The 22,187-nt window shown below is 32.4% G+C and overlaps 5 protein-coding genes across 6 annotated transcripts; 3 read left to right on the plus strand and 2 right to left on the minus strand.

Moving 5' to 3' along the window:
• Positions 1-1,404: 1,404 nt before the first annotated feature.
• Positions 1,405-4,326, plus strand: LOC105112870 (probable protein phosphatase 2C 34). Of its 2 annotated transcripts, none has more exons than XM_011008758.1 (6): positions 1,405-1,806; positions 2,125-2,494; positions 2,586-2,894; positions 3,179-3,296; positions 3,387-3,610; positions 3,981-4,326. In XM_011008758.1, the coding sequence occupies exons 2-6, from the start codon at positions 2,228-2,230 to the stop codon at positions 4,212-4,214; spliced, it is 1,152 nt and encodes a 383-aa protein (XP_011007060.1). In that variant the 5' UTR covers positions 1,405-1,806; positions 2,125-2,227; the 3' UTR covers positions 4,215-4,326. The 2 variants fall into 2 exon arrangements, with proteins under 2 accessions (XP_011007060.1, XP_011007061.1); XM_011008759.1 differs by having other exon boundaries at positions 2,216-2,494.
• Positions 4,327-5,237: 911 nt separating this feature from the next.
• On the plus strand, positions 5,238-7,787 carry LOC105112871 (uncharacterized). Its single transcript, XM_011008760.1, has 7 exons — positions 5,238-5,782; positions 5,894-5,971; positions 6,128-6,172; positions 6,269-6,313; positions 6,416-6,467; positions 6,861-6,957; positions 7,412-7,787. Exons 1-7 carry the CDS (start codon positions 5,342-5,344, stop codon positions 7,575-7,577), a joined length of 924 nt encoding a protein of 307 aa, XP_011007062.1. The 5' UTR covers positions 5,238-5,341; the 3' UTR covers positions 7,578-7,787.
• A 1,320-nt stretch (positions 7,788-9,107) lies between these two features.
• LOC105112883 (epidermis-specific secreted glycoprotein EP1-like) lies at positions 9,108-9,649 on the plus strand. Its single transcript, XM_011008773.1, has 2 exons — positions 9,108-9,382; positions 9,460-9,649. The coding sequence occupies exons 1-2, from the start codon at positions 9,108-9,110 to the stop codon at positions 9,647-9,649; spliced, it is 465 nt and encodes a 154-aa protein (XP_011007075.1).
• A 394-nt stretch (positions 9,650-10,043) lies between these two features.
• Positions 10,044-14,265, minus strand: LOC105112872 (uncharacterized). Its single transcript, XM_011008761.1, has 7 exons — positions 13,835-14,265; positions 13,021-13,218; positions 11,947-12,219; positions 11,695-11,797; positions 11,267-11,385; positions 10,997-11,173; positions 10,044-10,831 (listed from the first exon to the last, which is right to left on the minus strand). Exons 1-7 carry the CDS (start codon positions 14,105-14,107, stop codon positions 10,085-10,087), a joined length of 1,890 nt encoding a protein of 629 aa, XP_011007063.1. The 5' UTR covers positions 14,108-14,265; the 3' UTR covers positions 10,044-10,084.
• Positions 14,266-18,946: 4,681 nt separating this feature from the next.
• LOC105112873 (dnaJ-related protein rsp1-like) lies at positions 18,947-21,450 on the minus strand. The gene is made up of 4 exons (XM_011008762.1): positions 20,953-21,450; positions 20,803-20,854; positions 20,577-20,644; positions 18,947-19,678 (listed from the first exon to the last, which is right to left on the minus strand). Exons 1-4 carry the CDS (start codon positions 21,100-21,102, stop codon positions 19,118-19,120), a joined length of 831 nt encoding a protein of 276 aa, XP_011007064.1. The 5' UTR covers positions 21,103-21,450; the 3' UTR covers positions 18,947-19,117.
• Positions 21,451-22,187: the final 737 nt, after the last annotated feature.

The following is a 22,187-nucleotide window of genomic DNA, read 5'->3' on the forward strand; positions in this document are numbered from 1 at the left end:
CATTTTATTTAAAGATCTATATGTTTTTTAGATAGTTTTAATAAAAATTCTTAATTAAAAATGATAAATATAAAAAATATTTTGAATGCAAAATTAATATTATCATAATACTATGGTAGGATATTTAAAGTTTATTCCAAGTTGAATTGAGGTATCCCCTGCCTAACTCTCACACACCATAATTAATTCTCTTATTTAAGTTTTAAAAAATAATAGATAAGAAGGACAACATAATTAAATTGATGTTTTCTGTTAATTAGAAACTTGCTAATGAACAAATGGGGATTGATTAATGATTACCTAAAACTAAAAGGTAATATAGCTATGAATAGTTCTCAAAACAGCACTGTATTGAGATATTTTGATTCAAGATGATGCAATTTTTAAAAAAAAAAAAAAACATTTTTTTATTTTAATTCGGTTTGATCCTTTATCTTAAAGATTTGTACAATATGATCCCTAACTTTATTTGTGTTAAAATAAAGTTCCTAAATAAATATAGAAAGTGAAGAGAAAAGAGATGAAAGAGAATCAAGGTTTCTTATTCTTTTGTTTCGATGTTTAAAAATTATCTTTTATTTTTCTTTGAAATGATTTTAAAGTATTTTAAATTTAAAATGATATAGAGATTAAATTTGGAGAGTCAAACCTATTCACCCTTGATCTTAGATCATAAAACATTGCAAGTATCAATCATTTTAATTTTTTATATTTAAAAAAAAAACCCGAGCCATGCATCCAATTTAAACTTGCAAGCCTGATTTTCTTATGTGTAGGCATGGTGTATCCTATCCAACTCTTTTTTTTATTTTTCTATCAATAATTAATGGTTATATTTATCAAAAAATTATTTTAATTCAATAATTTAAATTGTTAGGTAAAGTTTTAAGATATAATTTATATTATTTTATAACGCATCCCCTCAAATAAAAGTTCTTTGAACTTGAAATTTGCATAGTTTCACATTATCTTATATTTAATTTTTATCAAATAAATGAAAATAGTGAAATTTGAACTCATGATTAATATCATATAAAAAAAACTATCTCAAATCAATAACTTAAAATGTGAGGTGAAGATAAAGATATTATTATTCTTTGTAAATATTATAATTTTTTTATGTAATTACTAAGAATCTTTTTAGTATTGGTATTTGCATCTTCCAATTGCATGTTCTTGAATAACTAATTGAGCGTTTTTTTATTGTTCAAACTCTAACATAAAATACACCTATATTATTAAATACTACAAAATTCATATTGGTTAAAAAAAAATTATACAATGAATATTAATTCATTTTGATTTTTGAAATTAATTAAAATATTTAAATGGAATTTACAAATTTATCCGTCGCAAAGGCACCGGCATTGTACTAGTTAATATTCACGTTGATCTCATGAATTATCGGGCTCCGTAAAAAATATCCAAATTGGCGGCCATGATGCAACTCTTTGAAGCCTGAAACCACACAAAACCTCAAGGAGAGTACGTAGGTGTCTGAAAAAATCCTTGTGAATTGTTCAAACCGACCGTTAGCTGACATAACATTCAAATTGTAGCTATTTCTTCAGTGAGCAACCTACAGTTGCTGACTTGCTGTAAAGCTATCTACAGTGCTTGCCAACGTACGCGTTTATCAAGTTGATTGTGGGTTGAAGGAGCAAGACAAGAGTGCACGAAATTGGAGTATAAAAAACAGGGAGCCCTTCAATATACAACTAATAATTTGGATCGCTTGAGTGATCACATCAGATACCGGCCGGTGATCAGAGGAGATATCAGGCTAGAGTCCCAGCTTAATTTCAGGTTAATAGCTAGAAGTTCCTCTCGTGAAACTACAGGGAAATAATATCACTAGGTTTCTTGTTCACTTTTCTTCTTCTCTTATTTGTTGGCCTTCTGTTTTTCGACTATATATCTTATTTTGAATGCGATATATAATATATAATGGGTTCCGTTTGGTTGCCAAGAAAATGTTGGAGAAATGAAGTTTTAACTATTAGGTATATATCGAGTAAGTTTTTCATTTCACCATTTGAATGTAGATTTCAAGTTTGATAATTGAAGTTCGGGATCTCAGGTATTAATATAACAATATATTTTATTTTATTTTATTTTTTGAAGTGCGGGTGAAGATAAGCTTGGATGTTTATTCAAAACATTCGTTACAAACAACTTAAATTAGATGAAGAGATAAAAAAGTTCGTGTGATTAGGCTGTAGAATCGATGGTGCTTTTTCCATCTTTTCATGATGGATTGTCCAGAATAATATCGACAATCAAGGGCAGAATAATATCGACAATCAAGGGCAGAAACTCTCAAAAAGATACTGGAAAGGAAGCTGCAGAAGCATTGGCAAAGGATGCGAGGAAGAACGAGTTGATGTTGAGCTCCTCTGGCAATGTTAAGTCGAGTAAGACAGATAATTTTGCAGCGGTCTGCTCCACGAGAGGGCAAAAAGGAATTAATCAGGATTCTTCTGTTGTGTGGGAGGTAAGACAAGCCATATGAAGACTTCACAGTGAATTCAATATGCAGCTAGTTTTATCATGATTCATCTTTTGGCTTGTTCCTTGTCATGTAGGGATTCGGGAGTCAAGATGATATGATCTTCTGTGGCATTTTTGATGGGCATGGACCATGGGGCCATTTCGTTTCAAAAAAAGTTAGAGAATCTGTACCCTCTCTGTTGCTGTGTAACTGGCAAGAAAACCTTGCGTTGACATCGCTTGACATGGACTTCGAGATGGATTTGGATAGAAACCTTCACCAATTCGATATTTGGAAGCAGTCCTACCTAAAGACTTACGCTGCCATTGATCACGAACTAAAGCAGAATCGCAAGATTGACTCCTTTTTTAGTGGGACTACGGCCGTAACAATTATTAAACAGGTATGGTGCTTATTAGTAAACGCATCTCTTTGTTCTTTACAATAGATATATTGACTAAAAGTCTTTCTGGTGTTTTTCAAAGCTGTTCGTGTCTTAAATTGCTGTCCCTGGCTGATAAAATTGTTGTTCGGGTGTAACTAGAGCAGAATTGGAGTTTCGAAATGCAGAATGTGATGATAAATAAAATTAGGTTGTAGGGTGTTCTTGTAGGCTAAATATTTGAGAATTTCTTGGCTTCCAATCACCAGGAGCCTAAATTTCTTTGTCCACTATGGTGTCTTCAGGGTGAGAATCTTGTTATAGCAAATGTTGGTGATTCTCGGGCTGTGTTGGCGACCACTTCCATTGATGGCAGTTTGGTTCCACTTCAGCTTACCATCGATTTTAAGCCTAATATACCTGGTTAGAGCATTCCTTGACTCGTTCTATATATATATATGCACACATATAAGTTATAGTTTGTTGTTTAAACGTTTCTGATGCTGATTGCAGAGGAGGCTGAAAGAATAACACAGTCGAAGGGTCGAGTGTTTTGCCTGCATGACGAGCCAGGGGTCTATAGGGTCTGGATGCCAAACGGCAAGACTCCAGGACTATCATTATCAAGAGCCTTTGGAGACCACTGCGTAAAAGATTTCGGGCTCGTTTCGGAACCGGATGTGACACGAAGAAACATATCAAGCAGAGATCAGTTTGTCATCTTGGCGACTGACGGGGTATGCATTTTCTCAATGGCACTCTTTCGCCTAATCACTTGATATTCCATGATCGAAAGGATAGGCACAGAGATGGAAAAAACATGTTTGGTCGAAGAAACGAGGATAGAATGAGTTTCTGTCTTTTCAAAAGATAAAAGACATGAAAACATGTCTTCTTTGCCCCAACTATTTTCATTTTCATGTTCCGTTTCTCGAAACAGTAACCAAATGCAGTTCAAATTATTCACTTCTGTTGATTTTAGCCAATGAAAAGCAGAATGACTCCAAGTGGTACGGTCAGCATGGTAGCTTAACACATTGCCTTCGCCTTGAGAAATGAGAAGTAGTAAAATACAAATCAATGATGGCTATTTGCTGTTTTGCACAGGTATGGGATGTGATTTCCAACCAAGAAGCAGTGCAGGTTGTTTCTTTGACACAAGATAGGGAAGAATCAGCTAAAAGACTGGTGGAATGCGCAGGCCGTGCATGGAGGTACAAGAAAAAAGGGATTGCCATGGATGATATCTCAGCCATTTGTCTCTTCTTCCACCCTTCACCGTCTCAACAGATCGACCCTCAACTGATCTCCCCACAGGCTGACATGATGAACGCTTTGTAGAACAATGCCTTCAACTACTCTAGTAGTTGTTGTATATGTAATTGTGAAGAAGCATTATGGACCAAGAATTTTACACGTCTAAGAATTGAGTAAAGGAGCATACCTCCTTCAATCGCTCTACCTCTCTTTCATCGCTTCTAAAGATACTTTTCAAGACAAGTATATAATATATGTTTGTGGGTGTTCAGTTAAAAGAATGAAGGAAAAAAAAAATGTTTCTCGATTTTGTGGGTGTTCAGTTAAAAGAATGAAGAAAAATAAAAAAATAAAAAGTTTCTCTGACAATTTTAAAATATTTTTTTGTCCTTTCAAAATAAAAAATAGAAATTCCAATTGTTTCTTATCTCAAGGAAATAATTAAAGTTATCTTTTACACTGTTCTTCATCAAATTAATCTACAACTAAAAAATTGATAAAAAAAAAACTATATATATATATATATATATATATATATATATAATTGGAGATATCTTCTCTATATTTTTTGTTTCAGTTTTTTATATTTTGAGACACTAATTAAATACTATTTAAGTGATATAGGTTAGGTTATAGATTCTTATCTGTAATGGGAAAAAGAAAAAAACTATGATAAAGACACAATTACATTATTATTTTTCATTTGTTCAATAATAAAAATATTTTTAAATCAAACCTAAGTCTTTATTTAAGTAATTTTAAAATACATCTCTTGTATGAACTAAAGTATTAAAAGAAAATTAATAAATTTTTTAAATAATAATTTAAAAATTTAAACCTAAAAAATTAAAAATTTATGCAAATAATTTGAAACAATAATAATGATTGTTTTCAAAAATAATTGTTTAGAAAAATATTAAAATAATATTTTTTTATTTTTTAAAATATATTTTTAATATGAGAACATTAAAACAATAGGAAAACATGTTAAAAATTAATTTAAAATAAAAAATTTAATTTTTCAAAAAAAATCTAAGTAATTACGTCAAAGCCGATTTACATCGTTGATGCGAATAAAAAGTAAATAAATTAAAGAAGCTGACGTGCGATGGATGTGAAGTAAGGGACACCCCAATTAAACCACTAAAACGCTACGCTCCATCCTGATCCTGGCCCTCTCCATCACCACCAAAAGAAACACCTGCCATGCCATGATCACTTCTATCCCCCTTCCATTCCTTCACTTTCCTTGCTCACGTGCTTCTAATGTGAAAACAATTCTCTTCCCAATCTCCTCCTCAACCTCACCTCTCACAAACAACCTCGCCGCACTCCCCTCTTTCAGTCTCCCTCGCTATTCCGGCAGCCGGGTTCCTCCCCGGCGACTGTCTCTGATCATGTCCTCTGCGATCTCCCGACCGGAACCGATCGAACTCAGAGACGATTCTGATTTCCGCAGTTTTCTCTCTTCGTCCGACTCCGATCTCATCTCCGTCTGCGGCTTCGGCTCTCTCCTCTCTGAGAGAAGTGCTAGAAGTACATTTCCAGATCTACTCAACTTTAGAGTTGCAAGACTGAATGGATTTAGACGGGTCTTTGCTCACGTAGCTCCTATTTTCTTTGAGCGTGGTATCGCCAAGCCTGAAACCAAGGTCATTCATACCTCTTCACTACACAACAAATAATAAAAAAAAAAAATCAATTAGGTTTGCTTTTCGTAATTCGGTATTCTTGTTAGGGTTTTAAATTTTAAATTTTTGCAGGAGATTTCGAGCTTGAGTGTGGAGCCGTGTGAAGGTGAAAGTCTAGTAGTTACAGTTTTTGAGATTGAAAAATCAGAGGTATTTTATTTAGTTATAAACATTAAAGAATTGTTGTTGAGGTTTTGTGTTTCATTCAATTAATTATTTTGATATTTGAAGAATTGAGAAAGAAATATGTGATTATATTTGTTATACCATTGAACCTTAATTGAATTTGTTGCTTCGTGAAGTTAGATTCCAGCTTTTATGGAGAGGGAGCTCGAGTTTCGATTTCTAGCTGTAAGTTGTTGGCTGTAAGTCGTTGGATGACTGACTGTTATTGATAAACATTGTTCTGATTTCTAGTATCTACTTTGCTTTGTTTACCTGTGGCAGGTTGTGCCTGAAACACTGGATGGCAAGCCGTTTGATTTTCCTGCGGTATGTGTGGGTTTGAAATTGTGAAAAATGTTGTTATTTGATATCGTCTGCATGACAAGTTGTTGCTAACAGATTTGCTTACTGGTTTGGGAATTGATGCAGGTGCTTTGTGCACGTTATAATGATGAAGAGTTTTTCCAAGTTAGATGCAAAGGTTTGTACAGGATTTCACCTGTAATGTTACATACAAGTATTGAGAATGGAATGGCCATGATTAGCAGTTCTGCATTTCATGATTATATTTGCATGGCCAGCTTCCTGTGATTTTTTGATAAATGAGAACTATTTTTTCTTTGATCCAGGATGATGTTGATTGTCTGCTAAGGTTGCAGTACTTCAAAAATTTGGAATTTCTAACATTTTAACTTCTGAGAGCTACCTCTATTTAATCAAGGAGAATTAGAAATATTTTTTATTATATAATGAAAAGGTTCACCATGCACTACAAATATGAATGAGCAATAATTAGCATTCGAGGTTTTCTCTTGTTGGTTATTGTTTGCTGTAATAGATGGGATTGTTATATCTGCTAGCTAATTTCATGCAGGAAGTAAGGAGATTTATTTTCAGCATTATGGAAGATATAACATTGATAAGATCTGGAGAGATGATATATTACCTTGTCGTGCTTATCTTCGTCACTGGTAAGTGGTATTTTTGACAAGCCTATGGTGTGTGCTTTCAAGTATGCATTGATTTGCTACCATCTATCAGATATGGACATCCATAAAAAGTTGGTGTTCAAAGGCCTGACCCTTTACTTGTCAATAAAGAAATTTGACTGGTTTTTTTCTGTTGATAAGATGATTTCTTGTCACACTTTGAATTGTTCACCAAAGCAAGTTTATGGTTATTTTTTAAAAATACTTTTCATTCAGAAATGTATTAAAGAAATTATTTTTGATATAAGCGTATTAAAATGATTTGAAAACAACAAAAAAAATATTAATTTGAAGCTAAGAAAAAAAATTAAATATTTTTAAAAGCGTTTTTAAAATGCAAAAACAAACGGGATCAAAACTTTCTATTAGCATAAATCCTCTGTTTGCTACTAAAATTCTTGTTCATATAAATTGAGGGTTATTAAGCGTTGTGCAGTGTGTTGGCAGCGAAGAATCTCAGCGATGCAGCCTACAACAATTTTTTGGAACACACTTTCCTTGGAGACCGCAAAACAACCATTCGTGAGTACCTAGCTACAACAGGAGCTGGCATAATGGAAGAAGTGCCCCCGGAGTCCCTGAAGACACGTTACGGTGGCTAATTTCAATAAATTGCTGTGCTAACGTATCTGCGGTCTGTGAAAGGTATTGGTATTTCAAAATGGCAAATCATCTTAGATTTCACTTCCTTTGATTTTAAACTGTAGATGGAGGAAAAGAAAGCTGTAGCTTGTAAACATTTGAATATATTTGAAGTTCAAACTCCAATTCTTTGGGTCGATGCCCTATAAAGGAGAGGAAATAATTTTTTTAGTAAAGGTAAAAATAGATTTTAGTCTGTGTTTATATGATACATTATTTATTTTAAAAGAAATTGTAGATTGCGATGTTATAAACAGCGCAACCCTTTTAGTTAAAGCTTTTTCCTATGACTTTTTTCATCTGTGCTAGTTTTCAATTTTTTTCCCTTACCGTCCCATTTTCAAAAATGATCTTGATTTTAAATTCCTAATAAATAGATAACCCCATTAAAAAAATGTTTTACTTCAGAACTAATAATCAACAGATAGATAGAAGAACTAATGTAAGGTTTTCTCTATGTTCTTCTCTGTTTGAAAATGTATTTAGTAACCTCAAGATAGTTCAAGTGGGTAATTGAGCCCTCTATCTAAGGTAGGTTTTCTCATAATCTCTTTTGTTATAATATTATTATATTTAAAGGCTCCATTTTTCTATTGGTGCTTAATAATATTGTTCTACTTTTTCTATCTTTTTTTTTTATATATGTAATTGCTGTTATAAGAGTTACTTTAGTAAACTTATAGTAGGGTTGTTTTTAAAAATATTTAACTTAATTCTGAGAGCGAATCGTGTCAAGGAGCCCTGATGGATTGTTAAAAAGGAATGACTATATTTTTATTTATGAAATAATCAAATTGGCTATGCTTCTCTTTTCATCTACTAGATCCACATGGAAAATATTAAAGACTAAAATTTACCAAACATATGGATTGTGAATCCGGTTGTTAATGCCTAGAATAATATTAGCAATATATATTTTAAAATAAAAAATAGAATATTATTTGTATAGATATAATATAAGAAGGTAGTCGAGATTTGCTGATCGACATTTTCAATTAATTAAACATATAATAACAGATCAATGTTGTTCAATATATTTCTACTTGACATAATTTATTTTTGAATTTCTATGCAAAAATTAAAAAGACAAACATTAAATAAAAAAAATAAAAAAATATTATTAAAAATATAAAGTGAAAGAAAATACTAGAGCATTCTAAAAATAATTAAAATTGGTTGAGGAGGTTGCAAAATATAAGGATTAAAATGTGAAAGTATTTTATTAATTGATGAGAATTTTGTTAACAAAGAAAATTTAATTTAAAAAATAAAAGTTTAAAATTAAATATTTATGAATATAATTAAATTTTATTAAAAATATAATTGAATTTTATATGAGAAACCAACCAAGACAAACCAGTACGTGTACATGCCACTCTCACTCTTGGTGAAGATGGAAACCTTGTCTTGGCTGATGCCGATGGAAGCATTGCCTGGCAAACTTACAATGCCCAGAAAGGAGTTGTTGGCTTCCAATTCCCAATGGCAACATGGTGCTTCATGATTCAAAGGGCGGTTTTGTTTGGCAAAGTTTTGACCATCCCACCGATACTCTTTTACTGGGGCAGTCTCTTCGTGTTGAAGGAACAGCTAGGCTTGTGAGTCGGGCATCTGAAAAGGAAAACTCCGATGGACCATATAGCTTGGTTTTGGAACCAAAAAGACTAGCCATGTACTCCAAGAGCCCTAGCTCTCCTAGGCCTTTATCTTCTCTACACTCAGACAAGCTAAGCGAATCCAAGGGTCGTGTTCAGAATGTAACTCTGTAAGCCGAGGAGAAGCCGATGGAATTTATTATGATTTTGCTCTTTCAACTCCTTTCCAAGATGCCATACTCACCAGAGTCAACTACAACAACACACTGTCGTTTCTTCGACTCGGGATAGATGGGAATCTTAGGGTCCACACCATCTATGATAAAGCGAGCAGAAATGATGGATTTCAAGCGACGTTCATCCTTCTCTCCAGAGATTCGGGCTGGGAGAGTGAGCGTCAATTGCCAGAGAGTGAGTGTCAAAGCGAGCAGAAATGATGGATTTCAAGCGACTTTCATCCGAACGTTAGAAATGTTTTTAGCCAAGCAGAGGTTTGGCTGTGTTATTAGATATGGCTCCCACCAATTTCCATCAAGAACGTTATGGATAACTAGCAAAGACCCGTGTGGATTTCATCGATCAAGAACCCAGAAATGCTAGTGATTTTTCCAAAGCTACAACGTAATTGTCATTTTTCCCCACCACAAAACCCAGTCTGACCCCAAAAAAGAAGTCAGCTTGCTAATCAAGAATCAACTCAGAACATAAATTTTATAGAAGGTGTCTTTCATAAACCACAAATTAAAGACGAAAATTCTCTTTCAAATCTATCACACTGAAATCTGTCAGCCTAATATTCCAACGTGTATATATTTTCTCTAGAACATAAAATATCAGTGATTGATGCGAAACGTGTTTTCTATTATATATATTTAATCTTCAAACATAACACAGCTACAATCTTCATTTTCCAGTTCTTGGATTAATAATTCCATCATCTTCTTATACATAGGCATGTAATGATCATTGATCATTGTTCTTGACAGTCGGATCTTACTATACAGTTCTCTGGGAGTTTCGTATAAACCTACGTGTTCTTCAGTGGATTCATCAAGTTCTAAGTTAGCAGTATCTGATGAAGGTATGGAAATGACATGCATGATTCTGCCAGGAGGATAGAACAGTTGGCTCTCTGACAGATCCTCTGAGGTGATGTGAGTTTTTGCTTCAGCTGCTTTGGCGAGATCATTCTCTTCTTCAAAAATCTCATTTGCTGCATCAGCTTCTTCCTCCTGCGCTTGGATATCAACTTCGCTCTCTTGCCTTTGTAGCTCTCTCTCCAGTTCATACCACAACTGACCTTCAGTAACCTCTTCCATGACTGATGAAGTCATGACCCTACCGTCAGATAAAAAAGGCTCATCTTCCCCGGCATCATCATGACCTGAACCACAGCTGGACTCAAGTTTGATCTGCAGTGAGTCTTTTGTCTGGACTTCTGTCACAAGAGCTTCAGAGTTTTCAGATAATATAGTAGCTTCAGGCAAATCCTGTATGTTAGAATTTACAGATGAAGGGCCCACAGAACGTCGACGTTGCCCCATACACGACCATGATGTTAAAGATGGGCGTGTTCTGGCAACAGCTTGGGCAACATCTTGTGCTCGCTTCATCACAACCTATATCAAACAATTATAAAATTCAGAAAAATCTTATTTTAATCCTGATTCAATTCGGAGACAAAATGTGAGTTACAGGTGTTTTTACTCATTCCAAATTAGAACTAAACGGTGGTGGCTTGATTACAACCCTGGACCACTAATTCACAACCACAAGCATGTTACCTGAGTGCTGCTGGAGACAGGTCGCAGAAGTGCACCTGCACCAGCAACCCTGGCTTTCGCACTAGCAATGGATGGTAGACGGGATCCCAAGGCAGTAGCAGAGCGATAAACAACATTTAGGACTCTGGTATGCTCAACCTGATCCCTCAAATCATTTAGCCATGAAGATGCTGTGACCTGGTTGACAACCATTTAAAAGTCAGGAGTTTGACAGTGGACGGTAAAGAATGAACATCAATGTTTGACCCTCTCAGGAACAAATTTCAGCACCTCAGAGCGAAGATCGTCAACAGAGGCAGCTGAAAATGTAGGCACCAGATCAGATCCATTAATGACAGTCGTAATGAAATGCTTGCCTGATTCTGCTAAATCCCATGTCATACATGCAGCTGCAAATAAAGTAGCGAAAGGCATTTAGAGAGTGTATCAAAGCAACCCGGAGGTATACCCTCTTTCAACCAAATAAGATCTCCCATAAGAATCAAAGCGCAAAGAGCATTTCACACACGATGACAACTAAATCCAGGGGTTGATCCTGAAAACAGAATATTGCACCTACAGCACAGAATCTCAGCTTACAAATTAATATTGGTATTCAAATGCAAACAGCATGCATGACAAGTATCCAATCCAGTACAAGCTTAACCAAGTAAATGTCAAAACAAAATAGAAGATCACCAGGAGTCAATAGCACATGCCTGGGGCAAATGTGACACAGGTACTAGAAGAGAGCTCCTTTTGTTCTCTAAGTATATAGGTTAATAATGCCGCAGTACCACCACCAAGTGAATGCCCAACAATCTGTAAATGATAACCGAATAATTAGAGGAGAGTTCAAAGACAGGTAAACCTTACTACATATTAGCATCTTAAACTAATACCATGTAAGTGTACACCAGAGACATTAATGCGAGTAAGATGAATCCATGCCAAAACATATATTCAATTACCTTAATTTTGTGGTCGGGATAGTCGCCATGTACCCTAAGCAGGAGAGGAGAGATCATCTTGGCAATCCAACGAGCTGCAGCAACCATTCCACAGTGTGCATAGCCTAAAACTAAATTACTAATCCAACCATCATGTAAAACCGAATGGTGAAAGGGGACCACTGCACCAGTTGCTGCTGTTAGTGTATCTTTGATGCTATGAGTACCGCGAATCAGTAGAAGGAATTGTTTTGAATTTTTATCATGTATAATTGTGAAAGCAGGCTTCAGAAGCTGCATTCAGACTTGTGGAAATTAAAAGGAATACTCATTTAACATTTTGAACAAAAATAAAGCAGAAGGTAGGATCATAAAGAGATTACGATACATGGGAAGAACATCATCTAAACAAGTTCTTCCAGAATACTGTTACAATGGAAAAAAGTTGCACACCTCATATATTGATGCTTTAAACTGAGCTGAATCATGAAAAGAATCTTAAGTATGTTCAGTGTCATAACCTTTCTGGGACAAGTAAATCTAAGAGGAAAAGTTGACAAGAAAAGGCAGCAGTCTTGACTTTTAGGCATGCTTAAGATTTGGGGTCCATTGACTATGCTACCAATCACATATGATGTTATCCAGTTCAAGTCTCCTAGTTGGGGCATGCCAAGTAGGAAAGACAATGTCTTACAATAGTGTACCTTTCTATTTCTTTCCTTTTCAGAAATAACAGCCAAAAACTGTAAAATAAGGTACTTAAAATCAGCTTTTTGTTTCCACAGTCCTTTGTGAATTTATTTTGACAAGGGGCACCACGTAAAGAATCTTCTTAGTGGTGTAAAAGCAGGACGTTTCACCTGTAAAGGAAATTGCAGTGTATGCACAGCGTTTTCAAAAGAACAGACAGAACGAGAAATGCAGAAAAATCTACTTAAAATTGATAACAACCCATAATACAGGCTTAACTATATCTAAAGAGAGGATAAGGAGACATTATGTAAAACCCTATGTAAAAGAAGTTTACAGCTTACTTTGGATGTAAAGAAAGAGATCAAAGCACACTAACAAATTGCATTATATATGGTCACCTACCCCTGCTTTTGGCTTCTGAATAAGAACATCCTCCTGGGAGAATCCAGCCAAGTCCAAAAAGATCGGAAATGGCTTCTTTGAAAAATACATGCAAAGGGTCAACAATCTCAATAGATCGTACATCTCTGCTATGATGTCAGGGCCTTTCAGTTGTACAGAATTACCACCAGCATATACACTTGCAACTTGCAAATTACCCTACAAAAAAAAAAAAAAAAAAAAAACCCTCGATTAAACACATTAACCAAACCTCAAAGGCCTAAGAAAAGAGTAATGCAAATCAAAGTTTAAGATTAAGGCATGTCATCTGCATCCAGGGCTGCTGCATTATTCCCCTAAATATACAAATCTGAACAAATAAATAACTAATTACACTTGATCTTAAGCAAAAGGCCAAGCAAAGTATACATAACCAATTACAGTAAAGTACCACTACTTACAGCAATCAAAACACTAATTAACTCCTTTAAGCTTAAGCTAAACAACCAAATAAGCAGTAAATTCTTACACCAGAAAGCAAAATATAACTAAAAAAAAATGATTACATTAAAAAGCCAAAAATAACTCAAAACACAAACAAAAAATCATAAAAAAAAAGACCACACATTTTCGACAAATAATTACTCATTAAACTAGAGCATCAGTTTTTACAAGAAGAGCAACTATCTCCTTTCTCTCTTCACAAGTAAAATAACTGAACGCACAAAAAAAATATTAAAATTCACATGCTCAATGATAAAAAGACAAACTTCAAAAACAAAACACAAATTCAACACAACCCCATATAAATCAAAACACAGTTCTTAATATATACCTGTCTCCTTAAGAGATAATTGATTCCAAAAGCCAAGTCACCAATGGGCCATTTTCCTAAAGTCTCAGAGTAAGTGAACCTAAGCGTCTCTGATAATGTTGTTATTGTTTCTAGCCAAGTGGCAGGCGCTTGTACCGGTCTTCTGACAATCCTCCTCCTCCCCGACCTCGATTTCGATAAATCAACGCCCTTCGCTGCCGCAAGTCTCCGGACTAATATGTAATACATCAGCATCGCTGCTCCCGCCGCCGTCGCCATTGTCGCCGCCGCCATGGTTCGAAGAATCTCAAGTTTTGGAGATCATGCAAATGGGTTTTTCGAGGAGAAACAGATTTCAGGGATTTTGGAGGAAGAGGATGGATTTGAAGTCAGAAGTTTGTGGACAGAGAGAGGAAGTGTGGAATGTTGAAAGGGATAGATGAAGATAATATAATCTTGAAACGAAGAAGGCTTAGGTGTTAAATTACTATTAAGTAAATGCTTGAAATCGTATTGATAGTAGTTTTTTAAAAACCAAATTATAAATATATTAAAACAATATCTTTTTATTTTAAAAATTAACCTATCAAAATAATAAAAAATTAAAAATTTTCAAAATCATTTTCTAAATTGAAAAACAAACACTATGCTTAAGTTTATTAAACAAAAGATAAATATAAATATATAAAATAAATAATTTTTTTAAATAATTTAAAAATACATTTTTATAATTTAAAATTAAAAAAAAAACAGAAACATATTAACTCTATCACTATTATCTTCATTTTTATAATTTAAAACTAAAAAAAAAACAAAAACATATTAACTCTATCACTATTATCTTCATTTTTATTATCACACCTAAATATTATCTAAATTTACAATTTGTAATGCAAATTTTAATTTTAAATTTTACTAATAATCCGAATACTTTTAAGATATATTTTTTTATTAATTTAAATATTCAAATTAGTTTATTTATGAATATCTCGATTAATTTTATAAATTATAAATTAATAATTATATAAATTTATAATAATTCTAAGAAGATTTAAATTTATAATTATTAAAAAATTAACTTAAAACCTAATTAGTTAATTTATTTGTTTATATTATTTAAAAAACTAAAAAATAAAAAATAAGGAGAGAGCTAGAGAATTTCAATCCTAAATTTTGAAAAAAAAATTATAAGAGGAGGGTATTTTGGAGAATGAAATTAAGTTGGAACGGAAAGGTTGAGTTTGGGAATACAATAACCAAGTAACCAAGTAAAAGAGTGCGCGCACGATACGGCAAGCAATGACTCGGTGGAGGGGCAAGTTTTTCCCTCTGTTTAAGACTCAGGTGAGTTGGCAACGTGCGCGTACACTATGATTTTTTAAATTCGATGATAATGTATTTGCAATTAAATTTATTTTCAAATAATTTAAAAAATACATCTTCACATGTATTTAGAAGAATCTAATAAATTTTATGAGTGTTAAATGTTGACATTCAAAAACTTAAAAAGACAATAAATTATATTTCATACACAATAATAGGTAATATTGAGTTTAATGAATTCATTTACTTAAATAATGAATTGTATACATGATGGTGAATGGTGTTTATAAACAGTATTTTTGTAATTTTTTTAAGTGTATATTTAATAATGTGATAATCTTCATGATTATTTAAAAAAAATATATGTTGTTGTTTGTTTAATTAATTTTTTAAAATTTTTTAGCGGTATTTATATAAAATTATAATATATCTTAATTAACTAAATAATTTTAAATATATAATTAAGAAAAAACATAGAATATATTATACCGTACCATAAAAATAAATAAAACCCGAGACTGATGTTACATGTGATAAAATGTATTTTTTAATTAAAATAATATTTTTTATATCAGTATATAAGCCTAGACTTTCATTTAACATGAATAATTATTGTTGTGAAATTCATCAATTAAATTAACTTATTAAATTTTTGGTAATAAGATTATTCAATAAAAAATTAATTTATTTTTTATTAGAAAAAACATGTCATACAGGGCCCACCAAAACAAAAATCACATGGGAAAGGAGTATTCATGACTACAGTATTTATTTATGTTCGAGGGCGTTGTTAATTAATTAATAAATAAATAAAAATCAATGATAAATGTCACCTCCGCGGTTTGACGAGGAGAGAAAGTGAAAAGGGAGTTGCAGAGATGAGGGCAGAAATCACGAGAACGTGGTGGACTGGAGACTGGCTGGATCCAACCTTACCGAGCAATAATTGGATGGGCCATCATCGAGCATGCTAGGAAGGAGGGAGGTTCAACTAACTATCTTTTTTATAATATAGATCGATCTGGTTTGGTTTCATTGTTTGCACGGTTTGGTAATGATTAATTTTTAAAATAATTTGTATTAAAATAATATATTTTTTACTTTTTAAAATTTATTTTTAATACTAATGTATCAAAATAATTTTACAATTAAAAAAATTAAATAAAAAATAAAATTGTATTTTGACCAACCTTGAACCTAAAAACATACAGAGAAGGTTGAACCATGATTTTTACAATGGAGGTTAATCTTGTTAGTTTTTGTTACGAGAGAAGAGAGAATTTTGAGGGTGTGTTTGTTTTTTAAAATAATTTTTGTTAGAAATTAGTTAAAATAATATTTATTTTTTTTATTTTTTAAAATATACTAAGTAACTTTGACTTTATTTCTAGTTAAAAAAATATTTTAAAAAAAAATATAGGCGATTTTTTAAAATGGATTATATAATATAAGGTTATTCCCTTGTTTTCATTATCTTCATATGCTTAAAACACTACATAAGATAAATAAATTACATGAATTGCTCCTAAACTATATATTACTATTTTGATAGTTTATTTTAATTATCAAAATTTTAAAATAACATAAAAACAAGTCAACAATAAATATAAAGTATTAAAATCTAAAAATAATTAAATAATATCAAAATTCATCAAGTTATAAAATTGAATACTAAGATAGTTTTTAATGATTGTTTTGTTCATAGTCTTACATTATTCAATTGTACGATGTTAGGTGAAATTTGTGTGTAATTATTATTTTTTAAATTTATATATATTTATCCTAACTATCAATTACTAATTATTTGAAAGATAACTCAACTATTCCTAATTTTTACTTAAGTCCAGTTAAAAATATTTACATGATTAAAAATTTAAACAAATGAATGTCATTATAATCAACAAATTTATATAAAATCATTTTAAAAATAAATATATTTATTTGATAAATATTTAAATTTATTCATTTATAAAATAATTCTAAGCAATGTTTTAGAGATTAAAGAAAAATATTATAAATTAATTAAGTAATACAAGTGTTAAAAAAACCAGTTGTATCCAATTTATAAGAATAAATATTTCTTATATAATATTAATAATTATAAATATTTTTTGAATAATATTAATAACCAATAAAAAATCATTTCTTAACTTTCTGCTTTCCTCAGACAACGAATTTTTAGTAAGAAATCCCTAATTAACATTGTAATTAACGAATTCAACAATGAAAGGTTGTGACAATTTAGTGATCCTATTACTACTCACAAAGAACCTATAGCAAAGGCAAAGCTAGAGTTGGAAGCTCAATTATAAGGTATGATGAGATCCAAAACCTAAATGACGATTTGTAATTTTTTTTTAATTAAAATTCACGCCTAATACAAAATCTTTGTATTAAATGTTGATTGTTTAGAATCCAAACAACTCTTTGATTAAATGTTGATTATTTAGAATCCAAACAACTCTTTGATCTTAAATTAATTTTGGTTGTTATTTTTGAAATTCTAAAAACTCCATAGATTAAATGTTGATTTTTTTCAATTTTTTTTTGTATTTCAAATTTTTTTATTTCAAATTAATAAATTTTTTTTATGTTTTTACATTATTTTAATATGTTAATATAAAAAATAATTGTTTAAAAATAAATAAAAAATATTTTAATATATTTTCAAGTGAAAAATAACTGCAATATACTTTAAATAAATTTTAATACATGTTACGAAGAATATATGAATAAAATCTAAGGTTTAATAGTAAATTATTCATTCAACAAAATCTAAGAACTCAAATAAGGCTAGTGATAAAAAAACTCAAGAGTATTTAAAAGGAAGTTTTATATAAAGTTGTGAGTGTTTATTGGGTTTTAAATTAAAATTTTTGTTTAAAACATTATAAAGAGACAATCCTAATAAAATCTTGATAATTAACTAAACTTATGATCATTTAAAAACTCTTGTTTTTTTACAATTCTACCCTTTACTCAAAAAAAGCCAGAATAAATTTTGGTTTGTAGTTTATTTTAGGTTTTGCTATCAAGAACAGAAAATCAAGAAAGATTGAGAAATAATATTGCAATCATATCATGGCTATTAGAGAACACGTGTTAGATTGTTTTAAGATAAGATGATTGATCTTTGCCTCAGTTTATTTTTTATCCACCTTCGTTTATATTTTCGTATAAATTAAATCATTAGAGTAAAAGGTAACAACAGATTTACAATTCTACCCTTTTCTCAGCATCATTCCCTCGTTCTCATGGATTCCTGGGTGTCCTGGCTGTGGGAAATCACGATTCAGTGCCAGCTCCTTCTGGTAGTATTCATTTAGGTATTAACAAAATCATAATAACAAGCTAGTAATATTTCATTTATACGAGTGATTTGGTCATTATGAAGATCATAATGACAAATCTATAATCTTTTTCACATTTTTGTCTGACCGAGTCGGGTTCAAGATGTAGTAGTGTGAGATGAATTATGAAACAGTAATGAATGAAAATATGATATGCAGAAGTGTTTCCGCCTTCAAAAGACGTGAGATTTTTAATGGTTTTCCCAGTATATTATCGGCATTGATTTTCACAGAGTAGCCCTAGAACCAGCCTGCTAGAGCCCCAGGATCAGCCAGGCTGAATTTGGACAAAATCTAGCTCGTTTTGGCAATATTTTGTGAAGGATTATTTCTTTACGCACAATTCCTTATTGAAAATGATTCTTTCTAATGAATAATGTTTATCTGGTTGAATTATCTACAATTGCTATTTTTATACTGAGTGAAGAGTTCTGATATATGTTTCTATATGAAGTAGAGGTTCTTGGCAACATGTAATTCCTTCTTTGGATGAATTCTCTACAACAAACCAGTTTCTTGCTTGAAAAAAATTCTCTGTCAGCAACAAAAATATGAAAAGAATTCTCTGCTAATGTAAGATTTTGCAACTCTAATTCCACAGTAATGTATGAATACTATTCAGTATTCAGGATTATGAATAAACACAGGCAGCAGATTCCTTGAGCATTCCTCCATCTGATCTCATCTCAAAAACTGGGAAATCATTATATGATCTTCGTTCTCCATGGCCACCGTACTTGTTCAATATATCTCCCCTCTTCAAGCCTGAAGAGTTCTCGGGTTTCTTGTAAATCCGATTCCTAATGTGAGGATAGCCTGTGAAAAGATAGTTTGATGGATCAAAAACCGGGGACTCGGCCTTCTGTGGCACACAACGAGTGTTGCTTTGGAATTGGTAATTCTCTGATGGTTTGAAAAGAGGTGTTTCTTTCCTTGACAAGCTATTAGCCCTCAAACAGTTCTCCATCACCTTGATTTCCTCTTTGAATCTTTGTTTGATTTCTTTCACCCGATTTCGAAGCAATCTTGTGCGATTTGCAGATTTCAATTCCTCGACAACTTTCGATGCGTGTGATTTGCTCAAATTGTTGGAAAATGCATATGGAATTCTGTTGCACACAATGCAGAATTTCTTGCTTCTCTCCAAGTTGAAGTCTCTTCTCTTTATATTATCTGAGAGATATGAATAAGCCTGCAAGAAAAGGCGTATTCTTTTTCTGAGGATGCTGAAAGGAACATACATACATATATACAGAAAGACACGCAAGCATTGAATTTTATTTTTATTTTTTAAAAAGAACTGTTTCATGAACTTTTATGTAGATTCTCAATCACTAAAAGAATGGTGAAGGGTGTTGTGATATAATTTTATATCACGATACCCCAACTTGGCAGTTCCTGCTTCGCTTTTGAACAAGTTCATCAATCTTTCCCCATATTCGGCCAGTTTATGACTTCCACGAATGTCATGGCCGCAATCAGGGATATTCAAATGCCATTACTGCCAATGGCATTTGAATAAGGTGGAAGAAAAAGGAGAGAACTATCAAAAGATGGAAAAACTAACAAGAAGAAAACAAAGTTTGGTGAATTTTTCTTTTACAGGGGAAACAAGCCAGGGCCCCTTCTGTCACCCAGACTCTGCCAATGGCTTTATGGCTATGTCACACAGGGCAACTCTCAAAGTACAGAACCATTACTAGTCATCAAATATTGCATTTCATACTCATGAGCATTTATTTTACAGGCTGCTAGCTTTGATGTGATTACTGGTGCGAGTTTATCTACTCTAACAATAGAATCTAATGGTTTGAAATTAGATAACCAAGTTCAGTCAGTGCCCACGGATGGTCCAAAAATGCAAATGATTTTGCGTCATCTATCCATATTCTATATTTCTTAAATTCAATTTGATTCAAATGATTATCTCCATCATTAATCCATAAGAACTATCTAAGATCTATCTCATCTGATTGATTGCATAAACTAATTTAAGCAATAAATCTTCATTGAAATAGTAGTAATCCATGCAACTATACATGCCATGTTCTACTCATATCAATAAATATGAAGAGAATAGTCTATCTAACCTCCAAGACAAGCTTGAAGGCAACGTCAGCTTTAGGATGGTTGTTCTTGTCTGGGTGAAGTTGCAAAGCTGCCACAAGAAATTAACAATCCTCAACACAAACGGAAGGAAAAGCACATCAACATTTTATACATACATACATACATACATACATACATACATATATATATATGTATATATATATATATAAACAAAAACACACACCAACATCAACAAAACGTACTTACCAAGTTTATGATACCTCTTCTTTATAACTTCTAAGCCTGCATTTTCATCTACCTGCGAACGAGTCCGAGAACACATTGACTTAAATTGAAATAAAACATAAACAAACCTTGAGAAGTAATCAAGATCAAGAAGATTAACACATTACGTACTCCCAGAATGCGATACCAATCAATAAAATGCGATTCCACAGGATCACAGCAGCTACTATGATGCCTGTGAACACAGGAAACCAATAGGGCTGACAGAGAACAAATCTCAAACACTAGCTGGGATTTCTTGCTTTCTAATTCTAGTCCCATTTTGGAGAGAAGAGGGGGAAAATGAAGAATGGAACTGTTATATATACTCCTATTGTTGCTAAATGTGTATTGTATTAATGTTGGTGTACGTTTCGTTGGTCTTTAAGGAGAGGGAGTGATTGCAATGGTGGAGCAGTTAAGAATAGAGAGCAAAGTTTGCGGGAGAGATTTTTCAAAGTGGATCGGTTGTGGGAAGAGAAGAGATGGAGAGGTTAACGTTAATGTTTGACAGGGTTAATATTTGGATTTTGGCTCCAATATCCATCCCTCAATCCCTATTAGTTGGGTTGATTTCAATTTTAAAATCAAATCTAGAGGTTGGATTTTGAGAGCTTAGAGGCCATTCTTTTATCTTCTTCACGAGAAATTAAGAGGGCAGCCATTGTCATGTGTCAGCTCACCTGTATTCAAAAATAATGCTATGTGCCTTGAAATATTTGTTTCGAATCAGTTAGTATATCAATTGGGATCACGTCCATTGATCTTTAATGATATTTTCATGCATTAAATGGAATTTAATAAGTTCTACGAAGTGTTCATCTTAAAATTTGAATACAAAAGGTTAGGAAATTGAGTAAATCTCACTATCTACTAGACCGATTCCTTGAATTTATGGTAGATACCCAGTTATGGGGATATTTAAAGCTTTTTTTCTATATTTATATATAACATTTACTTAAGAAAATTGGAGCAAGCTTAAAAGGAAAGAACAAATAAATTCTCAATTACCAAAAAATTGGATTATGAAAAGGGAAAAGAAATGAGATTCAATCATATGCTTAAGAATCTAGAAAGCAAGAGGAAGGAGACAGCCACAAAATGTTGTGCTCCTGGAGTCAGACAAAACATTTTTCAGTCAAATAGCATCTATCGTGCCATGAAATGATATTGGGAATCACAGATCCATTGATAAGGGCGTCGGGTTCAGTAGAAAATATATGTTCTATGGAGCTGTGGCATTTCTCGATGTTAATTTTTAAAAAAAAACCAAAACAAAACAAAACATAATAATATATATTATTGGCATTGATTTTCACGGGACATGGAACTACAAGGAGTAGCGTGTAGGGGGGGAGCTAGTAACA

The sequence above is a fragment of the Populus euphratica genome, unplaced genomic scaffold, assembly GCF_000495115.2.
Source record: "Populus euphratica unplaced genomic scaffold, PopEup_1.0 scaffold369.1, whole genome shotgun sequence".
Classification (NCBI taxonomy): Eukaryota; Viridiplantae; Streptophyta; class Magnoliopsida; order Malpighiales; family Salicaceae; genus Populus; species Populus euphratica.

What these genes read in the sequence shown, in the direction of transcription:
- LOC105112870 (XM_011008758.1), top strand. Translation starts at nt 2,228, where the DNA reads ATGGTGCTTTTTCCATCTTTTCATGATGGATTGTCCAGAATAATATCG. An exon ending in TTTTAAGCCTAATATACCTG is followed by an intron (nt 3,297 to 3,386) that starts GTTAGAGCATTC and finishes TGCTGATTGCAG; the next exon opens with AGGAGGCTGAAAGAATAACA. An exon ending in TCATCTTGGCGACTGACGGG is followed by an intron (nt 3,611 to 3,980) that starts GTATGCATTTTC and finishes TGTTTTGCACAG; the next exon opens with GTATGGGATGTGATTTCCAA.
- LOC105112871 (XM_011008760.1), top strand. Translation starts at nt 5,342, where the DNA reads ATGATCACTTCTATCCCCCTTCCATTCCTTCACTTTCCTTGCTCACGT. An exon ending in TCGCCAAGCCTGAAACCAAG is followed by an intron (nt 5,783 to 5,893) that starts GTCATTCATACC and finishes AAATTTTTGCAG; the next exon opens with GAGATTTCGAGCTTGAGTGT. An exon ending in TCGAGTTTCGATTTCTAGCT is followed by an intron (nt 6,173 to 6,268) that starts GTAAGTTGTTGG and finishes TACCTGTGGCAG; the next exon opens with GTTGTGCCTGAAACACTGGA.
- LOC105112883 (XM_011008773.1), top strand. Translation starts at nt 9,108, where the DNA reads ATGGTGCTTCATGATTCAAAGGGCGGTTTTGTTTGGCAAAGTTTTGAC. An exon ending in CGTGTTCAGAATGTAACTCT is followed by an intron (nt 9,383 to 9,459) that starts GTAAGCCGAGGA and finishes CATACTCACCAG; the next exon opens with AGTCAACTACAACAACACAC.
- LOC105112872 (XM_011008761.1), bottom strand. Translation starts at nt 14,107, where the DNA reads ATGGCGGCGGCGACAATGGCGACGGCGGCGGGAGCAGCGATGCTGATG. An exon ending in ATTATCTCTTAAGGAGACAG is followed by an intron (nt 13,219 to 13,834) that starts GTATATATTAAG and finishes TTTTTTTTGTAG; the next exon opens with GGTAATTTGCAAGTTGCAAG. An exon ending in ATCCCGACCACAAAATTAAG is followed by an intron (nt 11,798 to 11,946) that starts GTAATTGAATAT and finishes TATCATTTACAG; the next exon opens with ATTGTTGGGCATTCACTTGG.
- LOC105112873 (XM_011008762.1), bottom strand. Translation starts at nt 21,102, where the DNA reads ATGGGACTAGAATTAGAAAGCAAGAAATCCCAGCTAGTGTTTGAGATT. An exon ending in GAAGAGGTATCATAAACTTG is followed by an intron (nt 20,645 to 20,802) that starts GTAAGTACGTTT and finishes TTCTTGTGGCAG; the next exon opens with CTTTGCAACTTCACCCAGAC. An exon ending in CCTTCAAGCTTGTCTTGGAG is followed by an intron (nt 19,679 to 20,576) that starts GTTAGATAGACT and finishes CTTTTCTTGCAG; the next exon opens with GCTTATTCATATCTCTCAGA.